The 25,172-nt window shown below is 42.4% G+C and overlaps 1 protein-coding gene across 3 annotated transcripts; it reads left to right on the top strand.

Moving 5' to 3' along the window:
• Window positions 1–21,622, top strand: LOC122648946 (protein NDL2-like). 3 transcript variants are annotated; one of them, XM_043842273.1, is made up of 12 exons: window positions 1–38; window positions 135–202; window positions 343–442; window positions 613–710; window positions 855–943; window positions 2,251–2,311; window positions 2,415–2,501; window positions 2,983–3,060; window positions 3,146–3,202; window positions 3,727–3,782; window positions 20,971–21,106; window positions 21,371–21,622. In XM_043842273.1, the coding sequence occupies exons 2-12, from the start codon at window positions 143–145 to the stop codon at window positions 21,617–21,619; spliced, it is 1,071 nt and encodes a 356-aa protein (XP_043698208.1). In that variant the 5' UTR covers window positions 1–38; window positions 135–142; the 3' UTR covers window positions 21,620–21,622. The 3 variants fall into 3 exon arrangements, with proteins under 3 accessions (XP_043698208.1, XP_043698209.1, XP_043698210.1); XM_043842274.1 differs by lacking the exons at window positions 1–38; window positions 3,146–3,202 and having other exon boundaries at window positions 51–202; XM_043842275.1 differs by lacking the exons at window positions 1–38; window positions 2,983–3,060; window positions 3,146–3,202 and having other exon boundaries at window positions 51–202.
• The last annotated feature ends 3,550 nt before the right edge of the window (window positions 21,623–25,172 follow it).

Raw genomic sequence — 25,172 nt, 5'->3', positions numbered from 1 at the left:
AACAGTGGAAGAGAGAGTGAAACGAACACAGAGGAGCTGTAAGACTGTGAGAGGAGTGAAGATTGTTCTTCTTCTATTTTTTGAAGTATTCGATTTCTGAATACAAGTTGTTTGTTGTGTTAATAGTGGGGAAGGACGAGTAATGGGTGATTCAAGCGACTCTGTTTCTATTGATGTTGAGATGATACCGTTAGGAGGGAAGGTAACAAACCCAGCTGAAATGCTGAAATAATCTCCATTCCTTCTTCAATGCGGATCTTATTTTTCCTTCCTTGATATATTCTCCTTTGGGTCTCCACTAATGTTTTAATGCATTTCCTCTTTTTTTTCCTGAATTCGCAGGAATATGTAGTCGAGACAAGTAAAGGTTCCATCTCTGTTTTTGTTTGTGGGGATCAAGAAAAACCTGCTTTAATTACGTACCCAGATGTTTCTCTCAATTGTATGTTCATTCTTCCTTTATTGTATGGCTTCAACTTTTTTCTTTCTTGTGTTTGAGGTTTTTGTTCCTAGTATACCATGGTAGGGGCAAGAGATTCATGGGTTATTGTATTTCAATCCACTTTTATTGATTTATTCATCATTTTGAGTTGTTTTTTTGTATTGTTACAGATATGTCTTGCTTCCAAGGTCTCTTCTTTTGCCCAGATGCAGCTTCTTTGTTGCTTCACAACTTCTGCATTTACCACATTGATGCCCCTGGACACGAGGTCAGTATCGGCGCTCCTCTCTTTCATTCTGTTAATCCATCTTATTCTTTTTTAATATTTTTGCCCTGTTTATTGCTTAGCTTTTGAAATTCCTTTCAGCGATTTTAATGGCGTATCTTCTCATTTGTTTAAGAGTTCCTCCAGTTAGGAGCCGCTGCTATTTCTTCAGATGCTCCGTTGCTCAACATAGACGACCTTGCCGACCAGGTTGTAGAAGTGCTCGACTTCTTTGGGTAAGTACGTGCTGCTGCGATTTTGATGGTTTTGGTTGTCTATGCATTAGTATGCATTCATGGAGCCGATAATGGAAAGGACAATGCCTGGGTTTGTAATGCACCTCTCCACCTAAAAGAGTTGTGGTGATGGGGGGGGGGGGGGGGGAGAGGAAAGAAAGAAGAAAACACACACACACAGGAATATTTTGAAAATTGGCCTTTGGTCTTCCCGTGCCTCTGTGTTCTAAGATACTGCTATTTGACATTGCTACTTCTGTGGCAAGGCCCCTCCACTACCAAATCCAAGTTTCTGAAGTCAGACATCCAAACTGCAAGTAAGTCGATTTTGATGGCTACATTCCAAAGAGTGTAGAAAGCAAATGTAAGTCGATTTTGATGGCTAGATTCCAAAGATTGTAGAAAGCAAATGCAATTCATTATGGAGAAAGTAGGCAAAGAATGCAGACAACCACAACACAAGACATACTCAGTTCAACCATCGTGTGACGACATCCATAGTCAAGGTGGCAAATAAAAATGCACTTTCCAGATTGAAATTATGATGGAGGTCAAACTAAATCTATCAAACTTCCCTTCATTTCTCAGCACCCAATCCAAGCAAAAATGAGAATGATATTCCTTCACTGAGCAACCCATATTTACATCTGCTGTCACAAACAATCCTCAAAAAAGTCTCCTAGTTTGGTCAGTCTATAACAAGGCCTTGCTACTTTCACGGCTTCACATGCATATGCATCTAATTGTGGTAAGCCTCATATTTCCATTTCTTATAGCTTCTTTGATGACCTTACTATTATTTCCAGTTCACTGTCGTCCCCTAAGAACCAAAAAACTGTGGCTTTGCCTTTGTACACTGAGTGCAAAATAATTACTGTATGTCTTTTAGTAGGCCAAAGCTAATTGTTCATGGAGTTCATGACTGCATTCTACTATCATAATTAACTTTATAGCTTCATTTCATACATTTACTTCGCTTTTGATTGATCTCAGGGGTGTATCGATGATTATCTGTCTCTTCTAATAAATTCAATGGGTACTGTTGGTTTCCTTTCATAAATAAATACTACTGTAGTGTTAAAAACTCTCATGGTGTGTAGCTTTCCATTCTGTATTTTTCTAAGTCCTCTCCTTCTCTACTCTCACAAAATCTTTGAAGCATCACTGTTCTTCCTTTAATCTTTAAATTATAATTTTACAGTGACTAGGGAAGATTCACCTTACTTGATTTTCAAAGACATATTTGCATAATCTCTGATATGAATTGGAATCTTGTTTCTTTTCTTATGGTTTATACTCTTGATCAGGCTCAAAGAAGTTCTATGCTTGGGGGTTACTGCTGGGGCGTACATCCTTACACTCTTTGCAGTAGGTTTAGATCTTTGATAAGTTCAGTGAATGCAGCTTCCCTTTAGATTAGTCTTCAGTTTTGATTTATTAGTTTCATATCGTATCTTCTTTTATGTTGCAGATGAAATACAAGGACCGTGTTCTTGGGTTAATCCTTGTTTCCCCACTTTGCAGAAAACCTTCATGGACAGAATGGCTATATAACAAGGTTTGATGCCAATACCATGCTCATCGATACTCAAGAACAATATTATGGGCATCAGCTCACCATGGATTGTGGGGCCTTTCTTCTCTTCCATCATTCTATTACATCACTTTTTTTCTGTCTATAACATGGAGGACCCTTTGGATTTGGCATCCCATAGTTTGCACAACAGGATAATCCTGTTGTCTGATGCATTGCTTTTACCTATAGAGTTGATTAAAATGTGCAATGGTTCACAAAAATTTCATTGATTGGATGGTTAGGGTCATCTAAAGAAGTCAGAGGGGTAATGTCCTATCTTCTGATCCCACAATCCTTATCCAATGAATTCATACAACAGGTCATGCATGAAGAAATTCAAGGCTGCATAATCCATGGTGGGTTTGGTTGTTGTGTGACAATTTTCCTATTCAGAGAAAGGATATCCTCGGTTGAAAAGCATGATATTTGATTTCTGGATAAAATGAACTTCTACAATTTGCAGTTAATGTTGAACTTGCTCTACTTCTATGGTATGTGTGGTTTATTGAAGGAGTGTCTTCTCCAACGTTACTTCAGTAAGGTATTTGGCATTACTTTAGAGTTTTGGTATATATGTGGCTGATTCAAATTCTTTTAGTAATTTTTTTTTCTCAAATGTCCTTCAGGAAATTAGGAGTGGTATGCATGGAGCAGAATCTGACATAGTACAATCTTGCCGAAGAGTAAGGAAGTCTCAACTACGTTTCAGCTATAATGTCTGATTTCTTAGCTATTGATTTCCCTCCCTTTCGTCTTTGAGGGAATGAACTAATTTCCTCTTCCAAAATGAAAGGCCAGAAGGTATTGATGAATCCCATTTTGACTGATCTATAAACCAGGGATTAAGGGAATGATTCAATCTTGAATTCTGACCTATCCCAGTCCATCAGTCTGGATTCCCTGATCTAGCAGTGGACTGGTCAACCATTCAATATACATTTCCATTGCATTTATCCTGATGTACATGATCTTTTGATCATTCAATAAGGTTTACTTGGTTGGGGTCTGCAAGGTGGGACCCATTAATTGTGTTGTCCGACTCTCACTGCATTTATCCCATGTTTGTGTTATTCTGTTTAGCAATCTTTTTTAGATTTTTAAAAGAAAGCATATTTCTAACCTTACTAATTAAAAAAAAAAAAACATTCATGATATTAATATTCCTACTATTTCTAAGATAATGATTCTTTCTGTTATGTCTTTGCAGTTACTGGATGAAAGACAAAGCTCAAATGTCATGCGCTTTCTACAAGCTATTAACGAGTAAATTATTCTACCTTTCCTCTTCTCTGCACTGTAAATTGTGCATTATAGTTTAGCTGATTTCCTCTAGTACTGTTGAGTCTCCCCTCCTATTACGGCTTTTAACATTTTCTCTTTAATCTTGAACATGTCAGGATATAGGAACTGTTTTTTTTTTTCCGATAAAGTGGAAAGTGCATTGACTAGAGAATAGAAATATCAGACATATACATATTTGTTCTGGAACATCTGGCTTTGATGGCCAGATCATGTGCAGGCTGGATAAAGCATCTATTCTGTTTAGAGATACAAAAATTAGGAAAAGCATTCAAAATGTTCTTAATGTCCCACAAAACAGTAAAAACCTCCCACAGCCATTGTATAGTAGGTTGTATGAGCCATTGAATCAAATCCGTGCAGTCAGTCCAGATGGTGAGAGTAGCGCCGTGCCATGATCCTAGTTGCTGTAGTCCAAGTAGTAGTCTTTTTGCTTCTGCTTCCTGTGCTGACCCTGCATGACCAAAAGCAGAGCAAGCAGATAAAAATTGTTTATTATGAATGATGATTGATGCCCATCCTGCGTCCCCTGATTCTTTTAGGAAACTGCCATCACAGATAATAGTCAAGGAAGGAATCAGCACTGGTAAGATCAAGTATTTCCCTAATGATGGGTGAGGCCTGAAGAGGAGTAAGATGAGGTTCTGGGTCAGAGTTGGGTGCATTGGATATAAGATGTAGTTCACCAATCCATTGGTTGATGTTGTTGATTATGGAAAGAGAGGGTTTGGGTGGGAAGTGGATACCCAACACCGATTTCTTTCAGACCAAATATAGGAACTGTTTGATTTCTATGATGAACCTGTTATGGAGTTAAATAATTTTCTTTTCCCCTTCCCTTGGTGTCAAAGGAAATTTTTTTGTACATATAAGATAAATTTGTGGGAACCAGTGTTTGTCCCTTAGTAAATACGTGTATCCAAACGTTACTTGTACAGTTAAAAAATTTGTTTTTAACGGACACCGTATTATACGTGTATAATAAGTATTAAATGTAATATAAGTTTTGACTTAAGTTTGTTTATATCTAAAAAAAATCAAAATAACAAAAATGAGAACAAACCTTCGCCCTTTCCGATTCGCAACTCGCAAACATAAATTCCCCAGGACCCCAACTTTGGAACCCTAGCGGTTGCCCCTTCTTCTCCGTCTCCTTTCCCGTTTGAGTTCAGCGGCGGCCAGTGAGGCTTCATTTTATGGCTCAGTACCCTGTCTCCCCCCCCCCCCCTCCTCCTCTTCTCCGCCACCGTTCTCGATTAATTATAGTGGCGGGAACACAGTGTTGCAGGAGATGTTGAAGTAGTAGCACATTGATAAACCTAAAATCACCTTGACCAACCAGGGACTGCCACGTGTCCTAACCCAGGAAGGAGGGCCAGCTCAGGACCAGAACCAAACAGGCGAACCACGGAGAGACTAGACCCAGACTGGACATGGGGGTGGGCCTCGAGCGCAGACCGCAGGCCTCGGGCACGGTCATCCCTGGGCGCAGTCTACCCCGGGGATGAACCCCTTTGGGCGCGGTCTCCCTCGAACACGGCGACCACCACCATCAACAAGACATGTCCCATCACAAAGGACTCTAGGCTATTGATCGTTGCTGGTGCATTGGGGTCAGGTACTACCTCTACCACTACTTCGTTGTTGGGTTTGACTAAAGCAACTTCATCATCGTCTGGGATCTCCCTCTCCAGAGAGACATGGTCATAGTCAATGGCTCTGCTACGAGAGCTCTCTGGAGGAGGTGATCTGTTCCTTGGGACATTGTTGGTAGAGGGAGCAGTCTTCTTACCCAGTGGTGCCATTGGATGAGTGTGAAACTGAGCTAGTAGGTATGATGGCTAGCGTCGTTCCCACAGACGGCGCCAATCTGTTGCGTCAAGAAATCGACAGGCGGTCCTTCGAGTACTGTAACCTGCAAAAGGACCAGGGGGTGACAAAGGAGAACCGGTGTGGTTCCGGCCTAGGACTCTTCGATGCCAAAGTCAGATCTCCTGAGCAAACAGATGAATAATAGTATTCAAGATGATTTTAGATGGGAAGAGTACCTTCCCTTTTATAGTGGGGTGTGGCGGTGTGGAGGGTCCCACTTGATGGTGAGTAGTCCTCGTTGTTAATAGAGTCCCTGGGTAGCAGGGTTCATCCTTGATTAGTTGTCTTCCCGTGAGACGTAGTGTCATAATAGACTTGGTATCCTTGATGGATAGACCTATCTACGTGGTAGATGAGGTTCCCGGCCTGCCTATGAGTCCGTCCAGACTACGTAACTGGTAGGCGGTGGCCTAGAGTCTTTTTTGATGGGACATGTCTTGTTGATGGTGGTGGTCGCCGTGTTCGAGGGAGACCGCGCCCCAAAGGGTTCGTCCTCGGGGTAGACTGCGCCCAGGGATGACCGTGCCAGAGCGGATCAGCGCTCGGGGCTTGCGGTCAGCGCCCTTGTCCGGTCTGGGTCGAGTCTCTCCTTGGTTCGTCTGTTTGGTTCTAGTCCTGAGCTGGCCCTCCTTCCTGGGTTAGGACATGTGGCAGTCCCTGGTTGGTCAGGGTGATTTTGGGTTTATCATTTACCCCCTACTCTCTTGGAACGGAGTGCTCAAGAGAGTATCCTCTGTATTTTTGTACCAATTAAGGGGTTCACGGCAAATAATCTCTTCTCGAAGGGTGTGCCTGCAAATTTATTTGGTGAGGGAGAGGTTGTGGGTTCAAACCTCTCCTCTCCCATCTTTTTGTCTTCTATCTGTTCTCTTTTTTTTTTTTTTTTTTTTTTTTTTTATTTTTTTTTATTGTAGTAGATATATGCTCTTGTCTCTTCCCTTTTCACTTTTCCCCCTCTCATTTCTCTTCCTTTATCTCTTGCTTTTTCAATTTTTGCTTTTTGAGTCTTCTCCTTTGCCTTGCACTTGGTTTTCATCTTTTGTTGCCCCCAAGGTGTTTGCTTTTGGGTGGCAAAGAGTTGTGTGCCATCTCTTTGTTTCTTGATTGTTTCCTCTTGGCCTAGCCCAGCCATTGGGCTTTGGTTTGTTTTGTAGCTTGCATGGCTTGGTGCTTGGCCTTTGCCTTGTGCTCACGCTCGTGCTTGTTGATCTGTGCCTAGCTCGCCTCTGTCCACGCTCACCCGTTGATCGATCGACGCCCATCCGGCCTTCGGTCCGCCATTGTTGCTTGATCGACACTCGTCCGGTGGTCCGCGTCTGTTGCTCAATCGACGCCCGTCCGGCGGTTCGCGCCTGTTGCTGATCGACTCCCGTCCGCTGTCCGAGCTTGTTGCTTGGTCGCCTCCAGTCCGGCGGTCTGCGCATGTGCTCGATCGACGCCCGACCACCGTCTACTCCTGTTGCTCGATTGACGCCCATCCGACGGTCCGCGCTTGTGCTCGATCGACGCCAGTCCATGGTCCGCGCCTATCGCTCGATCGATGCCTGTCCGACGGTCCGCGCCTGTATTCGATCGACGCTCGTCCAGCTTGATCCGCACCCATCCAGCTCGATCCGCACCCGTGCCCTTGATCTACGCCCATGTTGCCTTAATCTGTGTCTGGTATGTGTTTTTTTTTTTTTTTGTTACCTTTCTTGATTGGTTCGCATGTTGATGGTTGCAGGTTGGCATCCCTCTTCTTGCGTTGGTTGTTTGACTTTGGGAGACCGTCGTTCTGAGTAAGTAGCTAGCCTGCTTCATTGTCTATTCATGTCGTCTTCTAGCGACTCTGATCCGACTACTGTTCTGGTTGGGTCTTCTGGGGAGTCCTCTTCGGGGTCGTCTTCCCCTGCGGACACCTCTCCCTCGTTGTCTTCCCCTACTGCTAGTGATGGGGAGGAGGAGTTTTCTAGAGACTCCGCCCCTAGTAGGGGTCGTAGGGTCTCCAGGGCTTCTACTTTTGTTGGGGATCCTAGGAGTAAGTTGGCTCACATCCCTAGCATCGTGACCACCTCGGACTTGGCGTCACTTCGCCGAGAGTTCCATATACCTTCTGAGGTTCTGCTTCGCGCCCCCGGACCGGACGATCATGCTTTTTCCCATCGAGCGGATGAGGTCTGCCTCTATCGTATTTTCTTCACCCATGGTCTTCGCTTCCCTATCTCTCGTTTTGTGGAGTTAGTGTTGGAGCACTGGCGTCTTACCCCTGGGCAGGTGTTGCCCAACTCTTGGCGGGTCATCCTGGGTTTCTATGTGTTCTTTGCCCGGATGGGGCGTGCTGCTACCATTCCCCTGTTCTCGTACTACGTGTTGAAGAAGGGGGAAGGTGGGTGCTACCACTTCCCCCGTCGTCTCCCTAAGGGGTCTCTCGCCACGCTCGATCCTCTTGTGGGGATCACTAGCTTGGTGAAGTACTGGAGGGACCGCTTCTTTTTTGCCATGGTCCCTCGATGTGCACTGCGGTCTACCTGGGAGGCCATTGATGTCAAGAGGGTGAACCGCTCTCTTGAGTTGAGCGACTTTGAGCGCGACTCTCTCCAGCGATGTCAGGGATGCGATCTGTTCGACGTCCGTGAGTTGGATTCCGAGGCCTTACTATGTCTTTTGAAGCTGAGTCACGGTAAGATCTTTGGTTTCTTAGTATTTGATGTTTGCATCTGTATTTTTCTTCTAATGTACCTGTTGTCTGACTTGTCTTGTGTTCTTGATTGGATGTCGTTGTGCAGTGGACATACGACCGGATCTCAGTGTCTTCCACTCTAACCTGCGGAAGAGAGTTACTCAGACTGCCCCCCTGTGGATGGTTCTTCTACAGTCGTTCCTCCGGTTCCTACTTCTCCTTCAGTGGCCATTGGGACCAAGCGGAAGGGGGGTTCGGGTCCTCCCAGTTCAGTGAGAACCAGGCCGCGTGTTATCCTTTCGCGGTCATCTCCTATTGCTACTGCTCCTGGGTCTTCCCCTTCACCCCCTCCAGAGGCAAAGGGGGTGGTCTCCTCTTTTGTTGGCGTGACTACTGATCCGCCGACCTCATCCCCTTTGGTGCTTCCTTAGGATCTTCAGGAGGGAGCGACGTTGACCAGCCGTGGTGTGTCCCGGGAGTGGCTGGACCGGAAGGCTTCCCGCCGAGTGTTTAGTCATACATGGGTTTAGCGACGCATTCCTGGCACAGACCCTCTATCAGGACATGGCTTCTGTGAGTCGTGTCTCTCGATCCTTTGCTTTTTGTGTTATTGCTTTTAACGGCTGTGTTGGTTGCATGTCCAACATCGTGCCACGGAGGCGGTGCTTTGCCTTGAGAGCTCTGCTGTCCGGGAGATCCAGTTGAACCGCAAGCTGCAGGGTCTGGAGAAGGAGCTTCAGGGGCACAGGGTTGCACAGGAGGAGGCCGTTGCTCGTGAGAGGAGTATAGTTGAGGAGCTCAGGGTTACGTAAGCTGCGGTGGCCTAGAGCTCAATTAGGGTTCGTGCCCTAGAGGAGGAGCTTCGCGCTTTGAGGCAGAGTCATGAGGTTGAGGTGTCTGAGGCTGGTGAGCGAGCGGTGGCAGCGTACCAACAGTCTCTTGAGATCATTGCGTACTTCTATAAGTACAACCAAGAGATATATGATGCGGGAATCCGGGACTTAGCAGTTCGTGTTCTGGAGAAGACCCCCGATTATGACTTCTCGGGGTTCTCGGAGGTTACTGTGTTGCTACCTGTGACCGCGGCGGTGACTCGTGTCTCTCCTGAGGATGGTGTCGTGGTGCCAGAGGAGGGTTTTGCTCGCCCACCTGAGGCCGATATGATGTCCCCTGCAGGGTCGGATGTGACCTCAGATGCTCCTTGACTCTCTATAGGTGTTCTGGATGTTGAACTTTTGGATTCCAAACTTTGAGTTGTAATATTTGTGACCTCTTTCCTTTGTCGTTTGTAGTTGATTTCCTCTTCTTTCTAGTATATTGTCCTTTATGGCTTGTGCATATATGGTAGTCCTTTGACCTTGGCGACCTCGAGCTTCAATGATCTTTCGACACTGGTGGGCTTACGCCCTGGTGGCCTATAGACCTCGATGGTGTTATATTCGGGAGGTCTACAGGCCTTTGGTGGTCATCGGACCTTGGTGGTTTACAGACCTTGGTGGCATTACGCCTTATTAGTCCGCTGACCTTGGTGGCCTTGCGCCTTATTAGTCAGCGGACCTTAGTGGTCTTGCACCTTATTGGTCAGCGGACCTTGGTGGTCTACGGACCTTGGTGGTTATCGGACCTTGGTGGCCTTGCACCTTATTGGTCAGCGGACCTTGGTGTTTTGGAGGTGAGTTGTGGATCATGGTGCTTTAGATCGGTCAATTGTACCCGAATCATCAAATATTTTCTTCACATCTCAACTAAAATTTCAAATTATCCTTGAAAATTGCAACCTACTGTGCCGTAGGCGACAACCGACTGCGCTACTACTACTCTTCTTGGTGGTCTTTGCCGGTTAGCTTCTATCTCTTTGCTACTTTTCTTGGTAGTACTTCCTCGGGTGTTACGAGTTCCAGTGCGATCTATCTTCTTGCCCCGGAGTTTTCAAGCGGTAGGTCCCTGGACATATCTGCTTGGAAACTATGTAGGGTCCTTCCCAGTTGGCTGACAGTTTCCCTTCCTTCCGTGGCTGTGATGCGTTGGCCCTTCTTAGGACTAGGTCTCCTTGGTGGAATAGCCTCGCTCTCACTCTGGCATTGTAGTACTTGGCAGTGCGTTGCTGGTATGCTACATTCTATAGGAGTGCCTTCTCTCGGACCTGATCTATGAAGTCTAAGTTCGCCTGTAGTCCGTCGACATAGGTGCGCTCGTTAAAGTGTAGTACTCTGTGGGACATGGCGATGACCTCTACTGGTGGCAGTGCCTCAGTACCGTATGCTAGGCGGAATGGGCTTTCTCCTGTGGGTATCCTTACTGTGGTTCGGTGCGCCCACAGAACGCTTGGTAGTTCCTCGATCCACTTCCCTTTGGCTCCTTCTAGCCTTTTCTTGACCCCTTCTAGCAGTGTTCTGTTGGTCACCTCTACCTGACCATTGGCCTGTGGGTATGCTACCGAGACATGCCGATAGTCAATGTTGTAGCTCTGATAGAATACTCTGAATTTGGGGTTGTTGAATTGGTTGCCGTTATCTGAGACTAAGATCTTTGGTACCCCGAACCTGTAGATGACGTCGTCGCGGATAAACTTCTCCATTTCATTCTCTATTATTTTAGCCAGTGGCTTAACCTCGACCTCTTACTTTCTTTACGGTCATCTGGTGCTGACCTCTTATTGTCTTGTGGCTTGGCCTCGATCACCTTCTTCCTAGCCTGCAGAACTTCGACCATATTGGCGAACTCATTGCATCGCTCCAGGAGCTCCTTTATAGTCCTGGTCTCATAACGTGTCAGGTCCTTGATCAGGTCCAGGTCTCTGATGCCTCCTGCCAAGGCTGCATGCTGGGTCTGGTCGTCCAAGTCTCGAACCTCTAAGGATTCCTTGGTGAACATGCTGACATACTCCCTGAGGGACTCCCCAGGGTTGTGTACCACGTTCAGTACATTGACCGTGGTCTTCTTCTGCTTGACGCTGCTCTGGAAGCGGGTAACGAATTGCTCGCACATTTTTGTGAACAAACCTATCGACCTCTGTCGTGGTCTGGAGAACCAGGAAGTAGCTGCACCCTTGAGGGATGCAGGGAATGCTCGCCAGGAGACCACGTCCGATCCATCGTGTCATCATACCATTGAAATAGTTGATATGGTCATTAGGGTCCGTGGTACCACTGTAGAGTTCCAAGGGGGATAACCTGAACCTGGAGGGGAGTGTGGCTGACATGATCTCTGTCGAGAATGCGTGTTGCCCGGGTATTGGGTGCGTCTCGCCCTTGGTCTGTTTCTTCAACCCTTCCAGCTTCTCGTCCAGATCTCGGAGTTTTTTGTCGAGCTCTTCATCTCGTGTCTGTCCCTCACGCCTGGCAGGACGTTTACTGCGACCTCGTTCATGTCCTCTCCTCAAAGTCCCCTCCCGCCTTGAGTATTGGCGAGATGGTGAATGGTCACGTCGCGATGAACCCTGGTGTGATCGTGCGAGGTTTTCTTCTCGGTCGGTCTGGCTCCGCCTTGGTGTGTGACTTCCTCCTAGTCGACCTTAGAACACGGACCTCCTGATGGATCTTTCTGGGCTAGGTACCCTCATTCTGGGTGTTGGTGTCCTTCCACGATCTGACCGTATTGGGAGGTCCCTCGTCCTCCGGGGATGCTGAGAAGGCTCCCCCTGTTAGGGAGTGGGGGTTGCTCGCCTTGCAAGTCTCTCTGACCTTTTACCCCTGGGGGATGATTTCCTAGGGTTTGGCTCCTGTCGAAGTATGGGCTCTGTCCTTGGTACTGGCGACGTCCTACGGCGATGGGGCGTCGCACGCTGCCTCAAGTAGTCTCGAAAGAGTCGTTGATCATCGAGGATCTGTCGCTGTAGGTCATTGATCTGACCCATAGTTGCTGGTGCATTGGGGTCAGGTACTACCTCCACCACTACTTCGTTGTTGGGTTCGACTACCGGAACTTGATCATTGTCTGGGATCTCCCTCTCCAGAGAGACATGGTCATAGTCATTGGCTCTGCAACGAGAACTCTCTGGAGGAGGTGATCCGTTCCTTGGGACATTGTTGGTGGAGGGAGCAGTCTTCTTACCCCGTGGTGCCATTGGATGTGTGTGAAACTGAGCTAGTAGGTATGATGGCTAGCGTCGTTCCCACAGACGGCGCCAATCTGTTGAGTCAAGAAATCGTCAGCCGGTCCTTCGAGTGCCGTAACTTGCAAAAGGACCAAGGGGTGACAAAGGAAAACCGGTGTGGTTCTGGCCTAGGACTCTCCAATGCCAAAGTCAGATCTCTTGAGCAAACAGATGAATAATAGTATTCAAGATGATTTTAGATGGGTAGAGTACCTTCCCTTTTAAAGTGGGGTTTGGTTAGGGGTGTCAATGGGCCGGTTTCGGTTCGGGCTTTTCGGTTTCGGTGTGACTTTTATACAAACCGAAACCAAACCATTAAGAAATGTTCGGTTTCGGTGCGGTTTCGGTTTCGGTGCGGTTTGGTTTCGGGCCGGTTTCGGTTTATGACAACGGTTTGGTTTCGGGCCGGTTTCGGTTTATGACAACGGTTTGGATTCGGTTTGGTACCGGTTTTATATGACTACTAAGATCCGATAAGTGCTTATTTTTTTTTCTTTCTCTTAGAAGAACAACATTTGAACATTAGATAAAAGTTCATATCATATGGAAGTAGAACCCAAGAAGATTTTCAAATGCAATTACAAGATGTGACCCACTTAAAAGTCCATACAACATCTACTTAAAAATTCATGCAACATTTACTTAAAAGTCCATACAACATTGAACATCCACTTAAAAGTTTTAAAAGTTCAACATTTAAAAATTCATGCAACATTTATTTAAAAGTCCATACAACATTGAACATCCACTTAAAAGTCTTAAAAGTTCAACATTAAGAATTAATGTTCCCTTAAAATAATTATGTTCTTCATTCCTCAAGAACGATAACACAACATAAGACTTGAGAGTTGAGACCAAAAGTGAAATAACATGTCCTGCACACAAGAATAAAAAAAATATATATATTTAACTCCAAAGATCAACAATTGTTATATTTTCTTAAGAATCAAATAATAAATAGTGAAATGTGTGCAAATGCAAACTACCTTTTCAACAGGCTCGAGCAAATCCTTCTCTATCTATTATAACCTGAAGGCTCACCAGTCTCCGGTCTCCCTTTCAATCTGCAACCGTCCAAGCACATTTCCTAGCGCGTTGTCCACATCAACGGGATCATCAACATGTTCAGCTACATACATAAGAATATAAGATAGTAATTTAGCAACTAAAGTAAGCAAAAATGAAAAATAACTTAATGGAAATTGAAAAATTACATCTGAAATCTATATCAAACATCCAGTCTCGAAGACATATCAGTGCTTCAGCGTTGGTAGGTAGTAGTTTGCTCCGATATTTGTCAATAACACGACCCCCAGCGCTAAAAGCTGACTCAGATGCAACCGTTGAAACTGGTATAGCTAAGACATCACGAGCCATCCGAGCCACATCTGGATACCTTGACCCATTCGCCTTCCAAAAAGCCAACACATCATACTCATCATCATGATCACTGAATGGAATCTTGGGTTCATCTAGATACACATCTAGCTGAGATTTAGTTCCATTATCTGCCTCAGCAATCACAGATTGCATAAATTCCTATAGAAATTGAAAAATATGAGTCATTAATAAGATTAGCAATGAATATGAAAACTTGCAACTTAAAAAATAAATCAAAATTACAAGAAATGTAAAATTTACTTACAGTTCTGGTTCTAGATTTCCCAGGACGAGTGAACAGTACTGGAATCTCATAATCACTTGCATTCATACTCTTGTATTCATTAAAAAGCTGATACAAAGCAGATTTCACATTGTTTCCCATATCAATTCCAGTTGGGTCCAAAGGAGCAAGCTTAGCAAATGCCCAAGTCACAAAACTAAGTTTGTAACGAGGATCGAACACCAAGGCAATGGCCAAAATTGGACTATAGTTCCTCCAATATTTGTCAAATTTCTTTTTCATTTCAATTGCCATTGGCCTCATAAAACTAAGCCCATGTGATACCTCTTCTAACAAACTTTTGTGAATCTCCCAAACATTTTCAAAATACAAATTTGATGTAGGATACTTAGAACCTGAAAGCAAAACAGTGATTTCATAGAAGGGATGCAAAAAACCCATCAATTTTTCAATCTTTAACCATTGATCAGAATCTGGACAAGTTTTATAATTGTCCTCCACTAGTCCAAGGTTCTCAAATGCTTTCCGATAAAATAAAGCAGAATTAAGCATGATATAAGTTGAGTTCCCCCTTGTGGTGACATCTCCATGCAACCCCTTACTACTTGGTAATGACAATTGCTTACAAATATCCAAGAATTTCATTTTCCTTACTTGTGATCCTTTCACATAGGCTATACTAGATCGAATCAATGCCACAGACTCGTCTATGTGCTTTAGTCCATCTTGTACAATGAGATTGAGAATATGAGCACAACACCTATTATGAAAGAATTCTCCTTTACATAAAAGAGCATTCTTCAAATTCAGATTTCTCTTCAACAACTCAACAAAGCTGAAATTAGAAGTAGCATTATCCAAAGTAATTGAAAACAATTTCCGATCAATACCCCACTCAGACAAGATCTTTGAAACCATTTCACAAATATTGATGCCAGTATGTGGAGGTGGCATGATGCAAAACTTCAATAATTTCTTATGCAACACCCAATCCTTATCAATATAATGGCCAGTCAAAGATAAGTATCCATCATTGGTGATGGATGTCCATAGATCACTTGTCAAAGAAATCTTCCCATTAAATGACTCGAGTAGATTATGGATTCTACTGGACTCCAAATTGTAAAACTTCAAAATCTCCGCCATTTGTGTGTTGCGGGTAATATGGGTGTAGTCAGGAAAAATATATGTGATTAATTCCCTAAACTCCTCATACTCAACAAAGATTAAAGGTAACTCATGTCTCACAATAAGCCTCGTGACCTTATCACGCACCCAGACTTGGTCAACCTTTTTATCTCTTAACATTAATTTCCCATCATTAACACCCAGAGTCATTTGGGTTGGGCCTTTGTTTTCCCGTTTTGGGCAATGTAAAATATGTCTCCTAAGGGTTCCAGTTCCATTAGTAGTACTATCAGCCTTATAGATTTGCCTACACCTATTGCATTTCGCTCGTTCCTTCCCATCACTAAAACCCTTCCCCTCAAGAATTTCAAACTCCTCCCAAACAATACTCCTTCTTTTCCTCTTGGTAACATCTATTTCAACAGTTGTTGTGCCAGCAAGTTCTGTTGCTGAAATTCCAGGAATGTAAAGTCCATCATCGGACATCACATCAGCATCTGAGCCACAATCGGGCTCATCTTCCATGTTGACTTGTGAGTTGGACATTTCTATAACTATAATTAATAGAAAAACATATAACATATTAATGACTATAATTAATAGAAAAACATATAACAAAAAGAAAGATTTTAACAACAATATTTGTGAATTTGTGACAAGTGCTGTCATATAATGACTCAGAACTTGAACTTAAGGCTTAGCAAATAAAAATCTAAGATTCTAAGTAGGAAAAGAAAGTGTTGAAGTATCAAAATCAGAAGTTCAAGAAAGTTCCTATTGCTCCCCAATTCAACAAATAAAAGTGTGAAATACCAATAAAACTGCAATGTCCTCCAATCTGACTCAAGTCACTTGGAAGGGTATGAGATGGGACGAACTTGAGCTATGATTAGTTGATTACCCATAGGTCATAGGACTTTAAAAAGCCAGGCTATGCAAGGGAATTCAAAACTTTACGACTTTGAGTTTATTATCCAATGATGCACTCCCTTTGATCAACAAATGCTTAGTGATACAATCATTCCAGTTATGGGAGAGTAAGAGAGTATATAACCCACAAGACTAGAAGACACTTCATGAAATGTGGAGGTGTAGAGTATTTAAGCTGAACAACTTTAACCATCATTTTAAAATTAAATTAAAACATCTCTTTTCTTGATTACATGATATCGGTAATCAACGATTGAGGAAAAAAGCATGTGGCTATTTATAACACCAACTAATTAATATGTGGACTAAGACACGTATGCAATACGATCGATGGATTTTGCCAGTGGAGTGTTTAGATCATTTACCTAATTTCCATTTTAACTCATAAATTGGTTCCTAGCAAACCAGTCCCAAGTTGAACCTTCAAAGAGGTGAGTATATATTTCTAGAACAAGAGTAGTGCGAAACTCACACTCAAAAACCTAGAAAGACTGGCAAGGTTGGGGGGGGGGGGTTGGATGAAAAGGGACAGAGGATAGAATCCAGATAAACAAAAGGAATCTAAAATAATTATTTCCGTAGACCTGCCAAATGCTATCCATCAAACATCATTCAAATCTCATGAAAAAGCAACATAACTACTCAACAGTACCAATAAATCCAATTTCTCGTAAACAAAGATCACTGAGAATTAAAGAACAATCTTAAGTATAACTGTATAAGTATCACAAAATTTCGAACCTCAACGATCGGTTTGAATCGAAGATCCAAAAAAATTAAAAAAAAGAAGTTCGGAGAAACTAATTCCAAAAACGAAACAAAGCGTGACACGAAATTAGAAATGAAGAATCGGGAGTTGAGATTGGAAAAAGAAGAAGGGATAATCGGAACCTAACTCCGGTGCTTGCAAGTGACCTTGAGCCCTTGAGCCTTGAGGCTTGATTGCTTGAGCAGTTTAACTCTTGAAGCTTGAGTGTCGTTGAGGGACTGAGGAGTGAGGAGTGAGGACTGAGGAAGTGAGGAGTGCCGCTGCCGCTGCCGTTGCCGCTGCTGCTGCCATTGCTGCCGCTGCCGCTGAGAGTCGAGAATAGAGAACTCGAGACGAGAGAGGAGAGACTGAGAGAGTGAAAGAGATTAGGCCATTAGGGCATTTAGGGGGGAGTAAGTGATTTTTGGGTCTAACGGTTCGGGCTGGGTTTGGGCCTAACAGTTCGGGTTTGCGGTGCACCGTCGGTCTAGCCCGGACCGAACCGAACCCGGTTGATCTCTGGATCCACAAACCGAACCCAAACCACTAAGGGATCGGTCCGGTGTGGTCCGGGCTCGTTCGGGCCGGTTTCAGCGGGTCGGGCTGGGTATTGACACCCCTAGGTTTGGTGGTGTGGAGAGTCCCAGTTGATGGTGAGTAGTCCTCGGGAGCGGACCACAGGCCCTGGACGCGGACCGCAGGCCCCAAGCGCGGATCCCCTCAGGCGCAGTCATCCCTGGGTACAGTCTACCCTGGGGACGAACCCCTTTGGGCGCGGTCTCCCTCATACACGGCGACCACCACCATCAGCAAGACATGTCCCATCACAAAGTACTCTAGGCCACCGCCTACCAGTCACGTAGTCTGGACGGACTCATACACCGGGAACCTCATCTATCACGTAGATAGGTCTATCCATCAAGGATACCAAGTCTATTATGACACTACATCTCACGGGAAGACAACCAATCAAGGATGAACCCTACTACCCAGGGACTCTATCAACTATGAGGACTACTTACCATCAACTGGGACTCTCCACACCACCACACCCCACTATAAAAGGGAAGGTACTCTACCCATCTAAAATCATCTTGAATACTATTATTCATCTGTTTGCTCAGGAGATCTGACTTTGGCATCGGAGAGTCCTAGGCCGGAACCACACCGGGTCGCCTTTGTCACCCACTGGTCCTTTTGCAGGTTACGGCACTCGAAGGACTGCCTGACGATTTCTTGACGCAACACACATGTAGTCTCTATCCCCTGGCCGGAGATGCAACAAGTAAGGCCTTGTCTTTGTTGTTATGGCGTGCTAGGAGCTCAAGGAGTTTCTTCTTTCTTGCTCCCATTGCTCCACTAGCCCATAGAGAGAAAGGGAAAGGAGCGATGGATGCGTGAGGACATGGCTCAAAGCCCTCCAAGTCGATTTTAGCATCGGACAAACACTTTGTTCCTCTTCTTCTCTTTTTCCATTTGGCCAGCCCTTCCAGCGAGTCTCTCTCTTCTCCGACTTCTTCTATAAGTCTCTTCTCAGATGGCCTGATTTTTTTTCTCTTTTTGCTTGTATTTGATTTTTTGGGTTCAATGGGTTCATGATTTTGTGGATTTTTATTTGACTCTCATCATATTTTTACCAAAATAGTGATCTATTGAAGACGGTTTTCTGGCCTACAGCTATGATAGAATTGATTTGTGTATTGAAACTGAGTCTTCAATTTCAAAACAAAGTCTGAATACTACTGCTGTTCTTGACCTTTCTTAGAAAGTATATAAAGTTAATGAATGACCTATTCAATCTTTGTTGGATCCCCATCATTACACTCACTGACGGTTCTTGACCCACTTGACCTAGATTACATATCAAGCCCTAGGCGCCCCCAAACCACTTTGTAGGTTCAAATCTCAGACTTGATGTATTAACTAATTTTTAATCAGGATGTTTTACATATCAAGCCCTTGGAGCCCCCCGAAACCACTCTGTAGGTTCAATTCTTAGACCTAATGTATCAACTAATATAAAGTTGTGTGCTTTTGTAGTTTGGATTGATTTGTTTGAGTGTGTTATTATTCTACACATATTTGGTTATCGTTGTGGATCTCCGTTAACTTGCACACAGGTGTTAAAAGGGTATATAGTTCCCAACATGGTCTTAGGGCTTGATATATAATCCAGGTCAAGAACTGTCAGTGAGTGCAATATGGGGATCCAACAAAGATTGAACAAGGTAATTCATTTACTTTATATTTTCTAAGAAAGGTCAAGGCCAGCAGTATTCGGCCTTTGTTGTTTTGAAACTGAAGACCCAGTTTCAATACACAAATCGTTCTACCATAGTTGTATGCCAGAAATCAGTTCTATCATAGTCTGTAGATAACTATTTTGGTAAAAATACCATGAGAGTCTAATAAAAATCCACAAAAAGCTTGAACCCATTGAACCCAAAAAATCAAATATAAGCAAACAAAAACAATAACCAAACCATCTGAGAAAAGACTTACAGATGAAGACGAAGAAGAAAGAGACTCAGTAGAAGGGCTGGCCGCCGCTGAACTCAAATGGGAACCAATATGGAAAAGAAGAAGGGGGCAGCGGGTTCCAAGAGTTGGGGTCTTGGGGATTTTGTATTCTAGCGAGTTGCAAATCGCGAATGGCGAATGTTTGTTCCCGTTTTTTGTTATTTTCATATTTTTTAAGATATAAACAGACTTAAGTCAAAACATATAATACGTTTAATACACTGTCCATTAAAAAATACAGTAAAATACATAGTGAATATATGCACATATTTTTACTTACGCGGCCATATTAAACACCTATCGTATCATTGTCATACGTGTTTTATCACGCCGGATTTTTGACAATTATTATTTCTGTCTGACCCGTTTAATTGTCGTACGCGAATCCATACCCGCTTTATTGTCGTTCCCGAACTTACTAAGGATTGTCCATAGTGGTTTACAATCTTCCCGAACTTACACGGAAGATCCCACTTTCAAACTGGACTATCCTTCTGGACACCAACCCTAACACCCGACATGCACTTTCCTATGTAGCAAGAAATGTTGGAACATTTTTATTGATGAAAGTGTAATCACACAAACCACACACCTATCCCAAAAGGTTAACCGACTTTTAGGAAGAAATGTTGGAACTTGATGCCCAGTGAAAGGTGGGTATTTGCCATGTGGAGTGAACTGTCAAATGGACAAATCAGCCAAATATTGGGAACATCTTTTTCCTAAGAGGTTTCGGGTTTCAGAATACTGATATTATTGACTTTTGGATCCACAATGTGAACTACTTTTCTATTGTTTCCAGGACTGTGAATGTTTGTTAAGTTTATTCATTTTCAACAGATGCCAATTCATTTATTAATTTTATTCACATACTGGCTGCTCATTTCCGCAATGAAATGTATTCCATCTACACCCAGGAAGGGTTTGTTTTTTTTTGTGGGGAGTGGGAGGGGGAGGGAGAGGGGGGTTGGATTCGGATAAACTCCATTTCTGCTTTTTCTGTATGTTGCTGCTGAGAACAGGTTTCTGCAAACCTTCCCCTCCCTCGTACCTACTCTCTCCCTTGATGACATATGGCCCAGCAGAGCGATGCTGCTCTCTTCCTCCTATCTCCCAGAAGGAGATTGGATGCAATGGCTGCTGTTTATGCTGATGCATCAGCCATGGCCAATGGTGCTGTGCTATCTTTTGGCTTCTTCTCGTCACTGTTACATAAGAATCTTTATAATGGGCACTGATAAATAAACAAATTTGGAAATGGATGCAGATAATCACCATTTCATTTCCCCTTTCTTATTTTGATTTTTTTTGTAAAAAAAATTGGTTATTATGTTTTTGTGTTTAAAACAGACAGATTTCCTACACGGCAGTAGAAATCTGTGTTAGATATAATTAAAATGTAGGTATTTTTCCATTTCTAATGAGAACATCTTTAAAAGTACAAGTATATCTAAATCCTCGAGACAGAATGGTGAGAATTTTACAATTAATTTCTTTCATCATAATACAAATATATTAGTATCGGGCATCTGTCTTACATGTATGTGATGTACCTATAAATTTATCTTTGTGCAGGAGGCATGATCTCACTGATGGCTTGAAAAAATTAAAATGCAAGACTCTCATTTTTGTGGGTGAAAGGAGTCCATTTCATTCTGAGGCTCTCCACCTCAGTGCCAAAATGGACAAGAGAAGTAGTTCTCTTGTAGAGGTAAAAATCTGTGCCTTCTTCACTCGTTCTCTTTTCCTTTTAAATGATCCATTATTTCCCATAATCATGCATTAATTCTTGGAAGATGCCTATTTGAGTCACCAAATTGTGTTAGATTTTCTCATGGAAATTTAAAACATTAGCTTGAATCTTTTCATAATCCAATTAGTTTGATCACAATATTGGTCTTCAAGTGGTGATACCTTGCAAATTCTGAATCACTGGATTGATATGTTCTATAATACACAATTGGGCTTTTCACAGGTTGAAGCATGTGGTTCACTGGTGACAGAGGAAGATCCATATGCCATGTTGATACCTATCGAGTTCTTTTTAATGGGTTTTGGCTACCATCGGCAGCCAACTCTTACATCATTATTGTCAAGTACTCAAGGTTCAAACCCTGCAAGGCACCTCTCCAGCCATTCATCGATAGCACCAGAGCTTCTGTCACCAGAGAGTCTAGGAGTCAAGCTCAAACCTATCAAGACCCGCATTGCGCTTGAAGTTTGACATGAAGAGGACACATCTATTCACTGCAACTTCATTAGACTTCATGTTATCCCACATTTGCACATGCTTGTCCATGTTTCTTAAATAATTTTTTGTGGGCATTTTTGATTATTGGATTAAGATGGGTATAAGTTGGTAAGAGTGTTCAGGAATGTTTACACGGTGTAGATAAAGAATTGGAGAGATTATTAGGATAGCATTTTATTCCTTTTTTTCTTTCTTTCTTAAAACAGGGATGTGTGATTCTTAGTTCTTTTGCCGGGGCTATGTAGAAATCATGTGTATTGTTACTTTGTACATTAATACTTTGTAACTTTAACTACCCAGAAGAGAGCCATCTCATTTATTTCCTTCTATTTATCTTTTTCTTCCTCCCATTTTTAGTTAATTCTAATTGATTATGTTTCTATTTATCTAACATGTTTTTATTTTTACAGATGTATGGTATGATTTATGACTTATTTCTATTTACTGTAAATTAAATTAAATTTGAAAAAGACAAACAGCTGAGGAACTTTTATGATGTATCACAAATGAATTATTTTGATTTATAAAACATAAACCATATCTTAAAACGTCATTTAGGTCATTTTACATTATTTTCTTAAAAGAAAACTCTAATTCCTTTCTTCCACCTTCTTCCTTTCTTATTATCCCCCTTCCCCTCTTTTCTGCCCTACCCAGTTCTGCAACTCTTCCATCCCCTCTTCCCCTGCCCCTCTGCCCTGAACTTCAGGCCCCCCATAGTTGACAACAAACAGAGAAGAGCTCACCCCATCCTCTACCCTGATTTCCTGCAAAGCATACTCCTTACCACTAATAACAATCCTCCTTGTTACCCAATCCTTAATTTGTATGCAAGTGATTGTATAATAAAATTGCTAACAATCGATGATGGAATTCCTTCATGATTTTGGGTTATACCAAGTCTGAAACCAAGTGTATTTATTTTTTGACCTATACTACTCCGCTATAACATATTTTTCACGATATATCTTATCTGTATACTTATTATTGAGATATTCTCCACTAGGTGAAGGGAAATTACCTCTCACTAATTTTGTATGCAAGTATAGTAATCTTACCAATTGTTAAATTTGAATTTTCTTAGAGTTGGCCTTGTGGCAATATAAAGCTTTAAAGAGTCACCAAATTTGGAGAACCAAATGAATGATAGAAAATCATAGGAAAAAAAGTGCAAACAGACCGATGGTAACTGATTGAGTTTTATTGTGAAACTTGGCACATGGCCAATCTAGATCATGTCCTTCCTTTTCAACAATTGGATTTGTAAAATCATCTTTCCATAAGTCCAAGGAGGCTTCCTGGGGAGTACTGACCATAAAGAGATTTTACCAGTGTTAAATATGCATATAAGTAAGGAGGATTTTAAAATATATTAAACATAAATTTAGTAGATTTTTTGCAATATAAAATACGTATGGATATGGCTTTTTATAATAAATATATTACATAAATTTAGTAGATTTTACACATTTAAAATACCATATTTTTAATTTGTATTACATTTTTATAATAAAATACGTATGGATATGGCTTTTTTCTATTACATTTTCTTGGCATCTATATTTGCATAGGGAAGGTTGATTTGATACTTCTCAGCATTTGATAGAATTAAATGTGTTCTCTAGATTTTCCAGTGGCTTATTACAGTCATATGAATCATTTATTTGACTTGTATTTTTAAAAGTCTAAATTTTTCGAAAACAATTTTCTTCTTTGGTTCAAATTTTAGTTTCAACACATTGCAAACTCAAATTTGATTGAAACTTAGCATATGAATGAAGTTCGATTGGCAACAAAACTCTCATGATTGATACAATTGTAATAGTGAATCCATTTTATTACAAAGTGTTAGATGAATCACACTGGCAAGATATATTGCTTTCATTTGAAAAAAAAACAGATTTTCTTATTGACACCCTTTAAAGGTATTTCGATTTTCTTTTTCATGGCATAAGTGTGTGGAAAATTGGTCTTCCTTTCCGTCCACGCACTTCCTTATCCCCCCAGTTTCAAGAATCAAGGTTGAACTTGTTGCATCAAGCGATCCAGATTTTGGCCGATCAGGCTCATACAAAAAACTTCTTAAGTGGTTGACAAGAAAAAAACAGCAAGATTATGTACGATTTTCTAAACCATGATTTCTCATACCCATGGTTTAGAAAATCAAGAATCGAATCAATGAGTTGGTCGATTCAGATCAAACACATGGATCGTAAACTAGATTGAAACCTGTTGAAACCGTCGAATTGTCTCAGTTTTGACAGTTTTCGAGACGAGTTGGAGACTCCGATCCGAATTGAATTAGAATCGGCAGGATCGATTCGATCTCCTGATTCCTTGTTTTGAACCGCCGCATATACCCCATTTTCAGGTCGGTTGATTTGAACCAGATAGAAGATTCCAGCAATCATTTTCGAATTTTTCTTGGGACACGTGAAAGTTTCTCTTCCCGCGCCCTCAAAAAACAAATATCGCCGGGAGATTCCTGGGAGCAAAGCTGGGAAAGAAGTGAAGAAGAGGCTTTGGGTTAAACCTTCATCACCGGGAGAAAAGTTGGGGAAGAAGAGGCTTTGGTTTAAACCTTCATCATTTGTTTTTTTCTTGCACACAATCGAGGAGGAAGAACGTTGAACGCTGTATGCAACCTTAACCTTCATCATCTTTCTTTCTCCCCCCTTCCCCCTTGATTTGAGCCTTGGGTCATTTCTATATCGCCCGAGTTTTCTTGTTTCCTGCACAGATGAACGAATGAGCACAAAATGTTTGATTTATTTACCATACTAAGCCTTCATCATCATCTCTTACCCCCTCCCCTCTCCGCTTGACAGAGCCGTGGGTCTATGGCCACCGATTTTTCTTGTCAATCTGGTTTTGACAAATAAAAATAGTATTCATTCTGCTTGGTTAAATCGGATGTGTGGGGTGATAACCCAACACAATGGCTCATTGAGACTTCTCTCTTTTTGTTCAGTCAACCCACTGCAGGTCATTGGAGAGGAGACTAGAGGTATTACCTGAGTGGACAAAGCCAACGGCGGCCACCACCCTTGCTGGTAACAGTCGTGTCAGACTGCACCCCACAACCAGCACCCGCGGTGACCATCACCCACCCCAGTTTCCTATTTGTGAAGAAAAATAAATAAGAAGATAAAAGGGAAAGGATGGGTCATTGGGAGAGACCCTGCAACGTGTTTGAGAAGATTCTGAAGTAAATCAACATTGCAGGGTTTAGGTGCGTAGGAGCTGTTCCGCAAAAATGTGAGAGAGAGAGACTCATTCTTTTTTTAATTATTTTGACAATGCTAGTATTGCATTATTATTCTTGTTCAGGAATGTGGTCTCCACAAGCCGTAATAAGTATGCTGCATTATGATTCTTGTTAAGGATGCTAGTATGCTACATTGTGACTCTTTTTTTTCTATGTTGATTTTTGATGATTTGATGTGGCTTAATGTTGATTTTTGGTGATAAAAGGTATATGTTGTGGCATACTAAATGATGGTATTGCTTGCATGCTGCTTTAGCT

Source organism: Telopea speciosissima, chromosome 1 (genome assembly GCF_018873765.1).
Source record: "Telopea speciosissima isolate NSW1024214 ecotype Mountain lineage chromosome 1, Tspe_v1, whole genome shotgun sequence".
NCBI classification, from domain to species: Eukaryota; Viridiplantae; Streptophyta; class Magnoliopsida; order Proteales; family Proteaceae; genus Telopea; species Telopea speciosissima.
The sequence above is the reverse complement of the archived record's forward strand: the minus strand, read 5'-3'. Positions and strand labels throughout refer to the sequence as shown.